Source organism: Herpailurus yagouaroundi, unplaced genomic scaffold (genome assembly GCF_014898765.1).
Source record: "Herpailurus yagouaroundi ecotype Mexico unplaced genomic scaffold, PumYag 196, whole genome shotgun sequence".
In the NCBI taxonomy this organism is placed as follows: domain Eukaryota; kingdom Metazoa; phylum Chordata; class Mammalia; order Carnivora; family Felidae; genus Herpailurus; species Herpailurus yagouaroundi.
The window spans coordinates 590578-603360 of record NW_024412427.1 but is presented as its reverse complement, the minus strand read 5'-3'; the positions used below and the strand labels follow the sequence as shown (position 1 = coordinate 603360).

The 12783-nt window shown below is 48.6% G+C and overlaps 1 protein-coding gene across 2 annotated transcripts in view; it reads left to right on the top strand.

Moving 5' to 3' along the window:
• EYA2 (EYA transcriptional coactivator and phosphatase 2) overlaps positions 1–12783 on the top strand; it is a 259835-nt gene that overhangs the window by 202068 nt on the left and 44984 nt on the right. For both annotated transcript variants that reach the window (XM_040446861.1, XM_040446862.1), the window contains one exon: positions 11738–11827. In XM_040446861.1, coding sequence (XP_040302795.1) covers positions 11738–11827 — 90 coding nt within the window. The remainder of the gene's footprint in view (positions 1–11737; positions 11828–12783) is intronic.

Sequence of the window (12783 nt, the reverse complement as noted above, 5' to 3'; positions counted from 1 at the left end):
GGTACATGTTCCTTCAGGAATCTAGGGTAGGAGTCCATCAGAGGGTCAGGTGAACAATAGGCGGTGTTCCATAGGCCACTGAAGGCAGGGGTAGGGATGCCCGTGTCAACCAAGATTTGTTGGAAGCCAACGTCCTGGAGCTCGGTTCATCTTAGATGGTATGAGGTGTGTGGGGGCCTAGGACGAAACTCAGAATGACTCGTTTTCATGCTTCCCCCTGGAGTGGGAACATAGCTTCTTGGGTTTACTCAGATGTGGTGAAATACGGAACGTGAGGAAAGGGGGGCTGGCAGAGACACAGCAGAGGTGGAGCCTTTCCAAAATGGCGTCTCTTCAGCTTCCCTCCCTCTGTCGTGACAGTAGAGCCGCTGCCCTTGGCATCAGGATTTGGGTCACTGCCTCGGCTGCCAGATTGTCCTACAGCAGATTTCAGCTTTATCACCCCTTCCAAAGGCCCTTTCTGTTTCTTTTTTCCAAGCCCCCTTTTTAAAATAAATAGCTCGGGGCACCTGGGTGGCTCAGTCGGTTAACCATCGGACTCCTGGTTTCATCTCAGATCATGATCTCGTGGTTTGTGGGTTTGAGCCCCACATCGGGCCCTGTGCTGACAGTGCAGAGCCTGCTTGGGATTCTCTCTCTCCCTCCCACACTTGCACACGCGCTCTCTCTCTCTCTCTTTCTCACTCTCTCTCAAAATAATTTTTTTATTATTTTTTATTATTTATTCTTGAGAGAGAGAGAGAGAGAGAGAGAGAGAGAGCATGAGCGAGGGAGGGGCAGAGAGAGAGGGGGACACAGACTCCAAAGCAGGCTCCAGGCTCTGAGCTGGCAGCACAGGGCCCGCCGTGGGGCTCGAACCCACAAGCGGTGAGATCATGACCTGAGGCGAAGTCGGGCGCTCAACCGACTGAGCCACCCGGGCGCCCCTCTCAAAATAAATTTTTAAGAAGATTTGCCCTTAGGAGAAGAAAATCTGGAGCCAGCCTGTGCTAATAGAAGAACTGGGTTTTTATGGAGGGTTCATCACATCACCTTGATTGATTACATCCTTGGCCATTAGTGATTGGACTCAACCTCTGGCCTCTCCCTGGAGGCCCTCTAACCGCTAGTTGGTGCCCCTGGCAACCCAGCCCCCCTGTTTAGGCGCTTTCCAAAAGTCAGCTCGTTAACATAAACTCATTGTGGTTGAAAGAGGTTGGTCCTGAGTAACAGGATACCCAGTTCACCTTTGTTTCTTGAGAATCACAACTTGGTGCATGAGATGATGATGTACCCAGAAGAGCAGCCAGTTGTAATTTTGTCATCGCTTGATGTGGAAGGCAGACCAGTGGCCCCTGAAAGATGTCTGCGCCCCCGTCCCCAGGACCTGGGACTCTTACCTTCTGTGGCAGGTGTGATCACAAGGGCCGTTCCAAGAGGGAGGCAGGAGATAGAAGCGTGTAGTAGGAGATATGAGGACAGAAGGAAGAAGTTGGGGTGGGAGGGTGGGGGACCAGGGAGGGCAGGCTGAAAAAGGCAGCCCCAGGGACCTGATATTTCTGCTTACCTTCCGGTTACAGTGAGTGGAACGGATTTGCCGTTTACATCATGATAACAAGCTTGTTTCCAAATTAAATGCATTTAACTTAAAAAAAAAAAAAAAGCGGGGACGGGTAACTGAATTAAAGGAAAACATGAACCCCATTCCTCTGCGGTGCGACACAACCTGCAAAGGTGTTACGAGAACGGCCATGGTTTGGGAAATACCAGGTTAAACTATTGCACAGGAATTTCCAAGCAGGGAACGTTTTCTGATGGAAGATTCTGGCCCCTGCTGCTTTTTGCTAATAATACCCAAGCACCAGGAGCAGGTCATAGCACATGCGTTATCCTGTAGGAGCCCTGGGAGGAGCTCACTGTTTGTATTCGGATAAGGAAACTGAGGCCCAGGGAGGGTGAACATGTCATCCAAGGTCACATCCCTAAGGAATGGCAGCTCCCAGGATTTGAACTCGGGTCCCACTAACTCCATGATGGATGCTCTCAGTGGTTTTGCTTCGTGGAGCGCCTTGCCTGTGGCCGCTGGCGTGGGCACCTTGTGCGGGGGGAGGCAACGTGTGGTGGCCGTTTGCCTCATTAGGCAGTGCTTGTGTGAAGGAGGAATTGATGCTGTAAGACCAGATAATAACCGGGACCTTGATTTATATCCCCTTGGGGAGGGGCTGTCAGAGGTGCAAAACTGGGTCGTTGTGAAAATGTGTAGAACTAGGGGCACCTGAGTGGCTCAGCCGGTTAAGCGTCTGGCTCTTGCTTTCGGCTCAGGTCATGATCTCACAGGTCGTGGGACGGAGCCTCCCGTGCAGAGCCTGCTTGGGATTCTCTCTCTCCCTCTCTCTCTCCCTGCCTCTCCCCCACTCGTGCATGTGCATGCACTCTCTCTCTCTCTCTCTCTCTCTCTCTCTCTCTCTGTCTCAAAATAAATAAACATTTTAAAAATCTGAAAAAAGACGCGCAGAATCACTTGCACTTGCCCACCGGACCCTGGCCGTGTTGGAAACACCCAATTTCCCCACAGTCGTGGGGAGGTGGCAAGCGGGGCCAAGAATTTTGGATTCTAAGTGATGAACACTCAACACACGTCAGTTTAGGCCAAAAAGGGAAATTGATCTGCTCCTGTAACCAGAATGCCCAGAAGTAGACTTCAGGAACAGTGGGATCCAGTCACCAAATAATTTTGTCTGAATCTGTGTGCGTCGTCACGGAGGCCCTGCCGGCATCCCCCAGCTCAGGTTCCACCAGCTCACCGGGGGTAAGAGGCGCCTTTTTCCCGGTGGTTACAGCTAAAGTCCCGGGGCCAGATCTCAGCGGCTCCCACTGGCCACGTAACCATCCCTGAACGAGTCTCCCTGGTTCTGGCCAGGCCTGGGTTACGAAATCATTCTAGGAGGCCAGTATGGGTATTATTTTTACTCAAAATTAATAACTGCTTATTTACAGACACGAAAGTTCATTCCCAGAGAGATCAGGTACCTTTTCTTAACCGGTTGGTGTTTTTTCAAAGTGTCTAATAAAGGCCCTGTGTTGGGGGCCACCAGGACCACCCTCGGGCTCGATGAGCTGCTAGAAGGACCCACAGGACTCAGAAAAGCTGTTATATTCACAGTTACAGTTTATTGCAGTGAAAGAATACAGATTAAAATCAGCAAAGGGAAAAGGCACGTGGGATAAAATCCGGGAGAACGTAGGCACCGCCTTCCAGACGTCCTCTCGCAGTGGAGCTCAGGCGACTCTGCCAGCACTGATGTGCCAAGAGTCGCCAAGCAGTGAAGCTCCCCCGAGCCCTGGTGTCCAGGGGCTTCCTGGGGCCCCTGCTGTAGGCTCACGGCACCACAGCCACTCAAGACTCCAGCCCCGCAGAACAAAAGCAGGCATTCACCGTGATCCCATTGTTAGCATAAACCATCTGATCAGCCAGGACTGCCTGGCCCAAGGACTCAGAGCTCCTCTGTGGGGAGCCAGCCCAGCAAGGACCAGTCTGGAAGACAGACCCGAGGAATGCGCAGGGTTCCGGCAACACTTGCCGAAGTTAACCCTTTCCTGCGCACACAGCCTCCAAATCTTCACAGCAGGGACCCCAAGGGAAACCCACGAAACGGCTCAGCTCAGAGACCACCAGTTGCTGGGCCTGGCACATCTGGATATTCCAGGAGCGACATCACACTTCGTCCCAGTCACGCAGCTGAACCACGGAAGGCAGACACGTCCTCAGAGCACGGAAGCCGTAACGGGCATCATGGCATAACCGGAGGATTGTGGAATCTGGTGTCAGATCGGACCCGAGTTCTAGTCACAAAGCTGCCTCAGGAAGAAATGCGCTTTATACCGTGACCCACCTCCGTCTCTCTCTCTCTCTCTCTCTCTCTCTTTCTCGCCCCTTCTGTCTCAAACACGCACACACACAAACACTCCACCCGAAATAGAAGCTCACCATTACTGTATATGACATGCTCTGATTTTTTGTTGTCTATTCTAGGGATTGGCAAACTTTTTCTATAAAGATATAATAAATATTTTAGGCTTTAGGCTAGGCCCCGTGGTGACTACCAACTCTGCCACTGTAGCACGGAAGCAGCCATAAACACTAAGTGAACAAATGGGCACTGCTGTGTTCCAATAAAACTTTATTTACAAAAACAGACAGGGGGCCACAGATTCTCTTGTATTTCTTCCATTCTTTTTTTTTTTTTTTTCTTTTTTAATGCTGGCCTTTAAAGTCAGCTTTCACTAAAGGGATTATAACCTGCACTTTGAAAACCCCATTTGCTCTCTCTAACGACCCATCTTGCAGGTAACAAACGGAGGCACACAAGAAGTGAAATGACTTGGACAAGGTCATTTAGCTGGTGAGCGGTAGAACTGGCCTTGTTCATAAGCAGTTTGGCTGAGAGCCCGCTCTCTTTGCCTCTACCCCAAAGCACTCAAAGGTCAGTTATTACTATTATTACTGAGTGAGCTGTGAAAGAACCCAAAGGACCAGAGTCACCTAAGGCATCAGGACAAGATGAGGCTGTGCCTTCCTTTTGTTCAAAGGGTTGTTGTGATTCCAGATAAATAGTGTGTGGGTCGGGGCACCTGGGTGGCTCAGTGGGTTAAGTGTCCAATTCTTTGATTTCAGTTCAGGTCATGATCCCAGGGTCATGGAATCAAGCCCCACATCAGGCTCTGCCTGCTCGGGATTCTCTCTCTCTCTCTCTCCTTTGGCCCCTCTCCCCACCTCATGCACTCTCTCTCTCTTAAAAAAAAAAAAAAGTATGGATCTCACTTCTTTGAATTAAACACCTATTGGAACCAGGGCACCTGGGTGGCTCAGTCAGTTAAGTGTCCAACTTTGGCTCAGGTCATGATCTCATGGTTTGTGAGTCCGAGCCCCGTGTCGGGCTCTGTGCTGACAGCTCAGAGCCTGGAGCCTGCTTCAGATTCTGTCTCTCTCTCCCAAAAATAAATAAAAACATTTAGTAAATAAATAAGCACCCATTGGAACCATCTATGACAAAAGCGCTACACTTTTTTTTTTTTTTTGTAATGTTTTTATTTATTTTTGAGAGGCAGAGACAGAGTGTGAGTTGGGGAGGGGCAGAGAGAGAGGGAGACACAGAATCCGAAGCAGGCTCCAGGCTCCGGGCTGTCAGCACAGAACCCGACGTGGGGCTCAAACTCACGAACTGTGAGATCATGACCTGAACTCAAATCAGACGCTTAACCAACTGAGCCACCCAGGCGCCCCTAAAAATGCTACACTCTTAAAGCAGAAAACATGGAAGCTCAGGGAAGGGAATTCTATAGCGGAGTTGCGATTCACTTAAACAACTTTTTGGTAAAAAACAAAACAAAACAAAACAAAACTTGGGCTCCTTTTGAAATGAAAATGCTGCTTCCTAATCTATAGGGATTGGGAATTAGACCTCCAAGAATGTGGCTTAAAATGAGAAGCTTGTGGGCGCCTGGGTGGCGCAGTCGGTTAAGCGTCCGACTTCAACCAGGTCACGATCTCACGGTCCGTGAGTTCGAGCCCTGCGTCGGGGTCTGGGCTGGTGGCTCGGAGCCTGGAGCCTGTTTCCGATTCTGTGTCTCCCTCTCTCTCTGCCCCTCGCCCGTTCATGCTCTGTCTCTCTCTGTCCCAAAAATAAATATAAAAAAACGTTGAAAAAAAAAAATGAGAAGCTTGTAAATGTGGGCACGATGGAGACACTTGATAGAAAACAACTACTGTTTTGTTTTGTTTTTTTTATGTTTATTTATTTTAGAGAGAAAGCATGGGGTGGGGAAGGGCAGATAGAGGTGAGGGGGTTGGTGCAGAGAATCCGAAGCAGGCTCTGTGCTGACAGGAGAGCGCCCAGCGCGGGGCTCAAACTCACAAACCGTGAGATCATGACCTGAGCCGAAATCAAGAGTCAGACGTTTAACGGACTGAGCCACCCAGGCACCCCCACGAGGCAGGTCTTAAACCAGCCCTCGTGGAGAAAGTCCCCACCATCCGCCTCTCATTAGAGCCTTCCCCAAGAATGCGTAATAGGTTTCCAAGCTGCGTCCAGGCCCACAGCACCTGCCTCGAAGTCGGATGCCAAGGCGTGGAGCCCCCGCGTCAGCCCCCTGAATGAACACGCGCATAGCCCAGCCCTCCATGTCTAATGTGAACCCTGGGAAATCTGCTAGGTCATTAGAACACATTGAGAAAATCCGCAGGGCCTTTGATTTGTGCCTTCTGTGGGAGAGAACCAGCCCCAAACTCTGAAGTCTAACAAAGATGACGTTCCATCCACCCAGCCCCACCAGCCCCCACCACGGTCCTTTGGTGGACAAGGTACGAACTGAAGCCTGTTTTGGAAAAAAAAAAAAAAAAAAAATCCCTTTTCTCGGTTCTCCCTTCTGGTTTAAATGGATCATTTTTAAAAAACAATCTGTTTCTGCTGTTGCTTATTTAGGACATTAACCTAAGCAAGCCGACTTTTTTTAATCCAAAGAGTATGTAGTGATTAAGAATGGTTTTCAGGGGGCCCCTGGGTGGCTCAGTCGGTTAAGCATCCGACTTCGGCTCAGGTCATGATCTCATGGTCCGTGAGTTCAAGCCCCACGTCGTGCTCTGTGCTGACTGCTCGGAGCCTGGAGCCTGCTTCTGGTTCTGTGTCTCCCTCTCTCTCTCTGCCCCTCCCTCACTTGTAGTCTGCCTCTCTCAAAAATAAATAAACGTTAAAAAAAATATTTTTTTAAAAAGTGGTTTTGGGGGCACCTGGGTGGCTCAGGTTACATATCCTACTTTGGCTCAGGTCACGATCTCATGGTGCGTGGGTTCGAGCCCCGCATCAGGCCCTGTGCTGACAGCTTGGAACCTAGAGCCCGCTTGAGATTCTGTGTCTTTCTCTCTGCCCCTCTCCCACTCGCACTCTGTCTCTCTCACTCTCAAAAATAAATAAGCATTTAAACAAACTTTTTTTTAAAAAAGTGGTTTTCATAAAATGTCATCTGATTTAGGGTGTTTCTGCTGGCTTCACAGAAACAGGTTCTTTGCTTAAGGGTTCGAGGAAGTCGATTGGGGGATTTTGACAATGACGAGTGCTTATGGAGTGCCTGCTGTATACCAGGCTGCGTGTCCCCATGTGCTAGCTCATTTAAACCTCACTGCTTCCCAGGGTGGCAGAGGGACCAGAGCGGGTTTGAATGGGTCAGTGGCCTGTTAGGAGCTGAAGAACATGGCACGAAGGCTTCCATATTTTAGGCCTTGTTTGCCAAGGAGACGTGCTAGATCAGAGGATCCCCCTCCAAGCCGCACAGAGTGACCGAAGCCAACAGACCAGGGTGGTATGTTTGTGGAGCGTATGAGGGACGTATTCAGCCACTCCGGACGTGTTTCACACTCATTAATGCTGAGTCTCCACCAGTTTTGTTTAGTTTCTCAGTCTTTGCAATCCTGGAAGAACGTTTTCTACTTGGATACAGTGGTCTGGCCCAGGGTCACATTCTGTGTTACTTAACAGTTGTGCTTCTCTCTCGGGTTATTCCAGACTTTTCTACCCCTGAGCCCCTAGTTTTTATCAAATTCATGGGAAAGAGATCCCACCAGCGGAGTTCAAAACAATCTCCAGGCAGCATCTAAGCAGATTTTAGGAAAATCTGAAACAAGGAGACTTATCAGGGAATAGCTGGTATCCTAAAGGTTCTCCTCAGAAACATTTGGGTGTTTTAGGGGCGCCTGGGTGGCTCAGTCGGTTGAGCGTCCTACTTCGGCTCGAGTCAGGATCTCGTGGTTCGTGGGTTCGAGCTCCGCGTCGGGCTCTGTGCTGACAGCTCAGAGCCTGGAGCCTGTTCGGGATTTGGTGTCTCCCTCTCTCTCTGCCCCTCCCCCACTGGCGCTATATGTCTCTCTCTGTCTCACAAAAACAAATAAAGGTTAAAAAAGGTTTTTTTTTTAATTTTGTTTTAATTTTTAATTACACTGTATGTGAATCCTTTCTCTTTCAAAACATTTTAGAATATTGTAGCTCATGTTAAAATTTACTTTCATTCTTACCTTTAATTCCTGTCCCCTCCTCTCTGCCTTCCAGAAGTAATTAACTGTTAGGATTCTGGTACATCCTTTCAGATATTTATAAATATAGAAGTGCCTATGGAAAATATTCAGTAGCATTTTATGTGTTTCTAGTAAATGCTAATAACTAATGCAGTATATAACTTTCAGAAAACTGTTGCTTTCACTCAGTATTATGGGGGGGGGCGTGTCCATGTTAATATGCAGAGATGTGGTTCATTTCTTTCCATTGAATTTAGTTTTCCACCAAATGAATATACTGCAGCTTATATTTCTAGTAACCTTTGGCCGGACAGCTAAATTGTTCAATCTTTTGCTATTTACAAAACACTGTCTTGTTCATAGGTATGGCCTTTCTCTAGAGTAGACAATGAGAAATAGAATTACTAAGTATGTTCCCTTTTATTTTTTTTTAAGTTCATTTATTTATTTTGAGAGAGAGAGAGCATGTGAGCAGGGGAGGGGCAGAGAGAAAAGGAGAAAGAATCCCAAGCAGGCTCTGCGAGGAACCCCAGCTCACAAACCGAACCCCGAGATCCTGACCTGAACTGAGACCGAGAGTCGGACGCTCAACCGACTGAGCCACCCAGGTGCCCCACGTTCCCTTTTATTTCGTTGTTTTTTTTTTTTTATTAATCCAGGAAATACACGCATATAGTTTAAAACTCATAGTTCTACAAAGAAAAGTGTCATGAGAAGCAGCAGTCCTCAGTGGACCCACCACACCGTTTGTTTCTGCCCAGAGGCCACAACTTTCCACTCTTGCTGATTCTTTTGGTATTTACCTCCAGATTTCTGAGTAGCCTGCTTATGGTACCACTCCTTGATTTTTTTTTTTTTTTCCTGTTTTAGGCATGCTCCCTGGCCTCCCAAGCTAGAAGATGAGAATTGAGCTCTCTTTTCTCGCCCTAGCCCCCATTGCATACATGCAGATTTTCTCTCCACATCCTGCCAGCATCGATAAGACACAATTCCAGCTTTATCGACACTGAGTATTTGCCTTCGTCTAACCATACAAAATACTTTTCACAGACAGACCCTTCCGCATACAATAATTACTTTTCCTGTTTTATGTGCTGGCCTGGGAGTTGACGTTTTTCTACATAAATCCTTTTAGCAGCTGAGTGTGGATGGCAGCTTCTCCCTTCGTGTCTAGCGTGCTGCGGGCGGGTCATCCGTGGTTAGGTGCACAGCCTTGCCAAGAAGGAATGTGCAATTGTGCAGAGGTAAAATGGCTCGGGGATGAGTCATGCGTGGAAGCCCCCCCAGAGTCCTTTCCCGGGTCACAGAACGATTCCCTGCTTTTTGTTTTCCTTATCTTCCCTTCATTTTTTACTGAGCGCTCTACCCCGCCGCCTTCCAGCCAGGACCCAGAGTGCTAAGCTTTGGCTTTGGGGGCCCTGATGAGGTGTTTCACCTAATGGCTGCGTTCCTGGGCTTGATTCTTCACAGTTGTGTGTGTGTGAAGCTGACGTCACCAGCGACATGTTTTTCCCTTTTTCTTTAAGGGTCAAGAAGGGTTTACGTCGTTAATTGTTTATTTTTTATAATAGAGGTCAGACAGCTGCCCGGGGAAAAATGCAAACAGGAAAAGAAGTGTATGGAGTGACAGGCAGCACAAGGTCCCCTGCATGCCTCCTTCAACCCCCGCCCCTCCAAGCCCTCCTCAGAAGCAGTTTTGGTCTGGGGCCACACGACGTGGGTTCAAATCCCCGCACTCCACCAGCTGCCGGGCCTTGAGCAAGTTACCCAACCGTTTGGGGCCTCCGTTTTCTCATCTGTAAAATGGGAAGATAATAATGCTCAACCCCTAAGTCTTTGTGGGAATTAAATGGATTCATTTGTAAAGTGGCACAGAGAAAGCCCTTAATAGATACGAACCAGGAATATCACTAAGTGTTGTAGATCCTTTCAGACCAGTGGTTCTCAACCTTGGCTGCATGTTGAAATCGGGTCGGGAGCTTTAAACATCCCTGATGCCTGGACCCCACCCTCAGAAATTCTGATTTGATTGGTCTGAGGTGGGGCCTTGAGCATCAGGATATTTGAATGCTCTCAATCATGATGGCGTGCAGCCAGAGCTGAGAACCATTGTGCCAAGTATTTTTCATGTGCATCAGTTGGGATGGGTGAGGTTATGCTGCAGTAACAAACATCCCCTGAATCTCGTCTACTTCTCTTTCATGCCCATTCTGATCTGCTGCAGCTCTGACCCACATTATCTTGCCTCTGGAACACTTAGTCTTGTGAACTGGGAAGAGAGAGCCTGACCAACCATGCACTCACTCTGAAAGCTTCTGACCACAGCTGAAGCATGACTTCTGCCGACACAAGTCACATGGCCACATCTAAGTTCAACAGGGAGGGTATATATCAGGGGCCGGCAGACTTTTCCTGCAAAGGGTCAGATAGTAAATATTTCAGTCTCTACAGGACACTGGGGCTGTGTGGCTCCTGCTCACCTCTGCCTTCAAAACACAAAAGCAACCACAGACAATACACTGTTTAAAAATGTAAAAAAAACAAACAAAAAAAAAAGTCAGGGTGCCCGGGTGGCTCAGCCGGTTGAGCATCCGACTTCAGCTCAGGTCATGATCTCACAGTTCGTGAGTTCAAGACCCTCGTCAGGCTCACCACTGTCAGCACGGAGCCTGATTCGGACCCTCTGTCTCCCACTCTCTGCCCCTCCCCCACTTGTTCACGCACATGCGCTCTCTCTCTCTCTCTCTCGAATAAGTAAACATATATATTTTTTTAATGTAAAAAGTCATTCTTAGCTCATAAGCCATACACAAACAGGCAGCAGGCCAGATTGGGCCCGTGGGGGTAGGGTACCAACCCCCAGTGAGGATCCCCCTCTTACAGGGCAAAGCTCCCCAGGAAGGGACCCCAAATATGGGTGATCAGTAATGCAGTCTACCATAGCACGTGCATAGAAAAGAGAGGGAGGGAGAAAGAAGGGACCCTTCATTGCACAGTTGGGTTTCACACATAACGTGGTGCGATCTGCTTTTGTTACTTAATACCTTGGAGGTAGATTCAAGTAATTCTAGCATGACTTCACTTTTTCAATCAAGTGGGCTAGGTTTCCAGGGTATGGATGGACCATAATGGGGTTTAGTTTGTGTGCTCGTCTTTCTTTTTTTTTAAGTTTATTTCTTTATTCTTGAGACAGAGAGAGAGAGAGAGAGAGAGAGCAGGGGAGGGGGAGAGAGAGAGAGCAAGAGAGAATCCTGAACAGGCTCGCGGAGCCCGACGCGGGGCTCCATTGCACAACCCCTGAGATCATGACCTAGAGAAATCAAGAGTCAGACTCTTAACTGACTGAGACACCCAGGGCACCCTGTGTGCTCATTTTTGTAATTAATCCATTTGCTAGATAACAGAGGGACTTCATGTATCGGGAAGAGTAAGACAGCATCCGTAGAGAGGTTGTCATAAAGAGAGAATCGACAGGCCAGCTCTCCCAGTGGGCTTGCATAGTTTACGTTGCTTCTCCTGCAGTCGTCCAGGCCTCCCGGAAAGCAGGAGGGCCGGGAGGGAACCTTTGAAAACACATTGACACAGCCTAGGCCGCGTGTGAGCCCCTCAGAACCGACCTGGGCTGCCTGACAGTGGCGGGATGGGACGGGGGAGGCCCCGCTGGCGTGTGACTCTGTCCTTTCTTTCTACCAGGACACCACGACGTCTGTGCGCATCGGCCTGATGATGGAAGAAATGATCTTCAACCTTGCAGATACCCACCTGTTCTTCAACGACCTGGAGGTTTGGAACCGCCCGTTTTGTGTCGTAGTCGCCGTAGTTGGTGGCCTGTGTCTGGTTTCAGGGGAAGAGATGCTGCGTCTTCTCTTGTCTGTGTTTCCTTTATCCTTTGGAGGCTAGAAGCTTTTGCTGACGACCCCCAAGAAGCCACAAAACAGTGGCCAGCGCCAATTTATTGAAAACACGCTTGACCAGCTGATCTCCCCAGCTCCCCCCTGTGGCTAATGGGCGTCTCTCTGCCCTGGTGGTGACGTCCACGGCCGTTTCGCTGATCTAATAAAGGCTGTGTAGTTTCTTCCTCCCGAAATTTGCTATTTAATAAGTCCGTTAAGGCAAATTAGTACAGATCCTCCTGGGTCAGTAATAAGGAGCAGCGGGCCGGCATGGAAGCTTTTAAAACAATTTACATCCCCCTGAAAACGCGTTGTACAAACAGAGTGAGCGCAGACAGAGGGACCGTGTCAGCTCCTGGGCCCCGAAGCCAGTGGCAAAGGACATAGGGAAAAGGGGGAGGACAGCGTCAGAAATAAGTTTGAATCCTTTGTTTATACCCGGCCTGTGGCGGAAAGATTTGAGAAGAACTTCAAATAAAAAAACATATTTAAAATTGAACTATTAAAGCAAAGGCAGAGCAATAGAAAGCTAAGGCTAAGGCACTTGTGCAAAAATATCTGGCTGAGGCCACCACCTGCAATTAAGTTCAGAGGTTGATCTCTGAGCTTCCTGGTAGCCAAAGCAAGGAGGGAAAGGCGATGCATTCCTTAGCTCTGATGAAAAAGCAAGCAGCCTTCACCAAGGTGAAGAAGGGTTCTTTGGGTTGGTAAGAGGATTAATGTGGGGACCTTCTGGCTCGGTAAATTGTATTTGCATGATTGGTTTAACAGATTGAAAAAGGAAGGGAACCCAAAATTATACTGCGTGTGAAAGAACACTCCTATTTATCTTAGCCGGGCTATTTT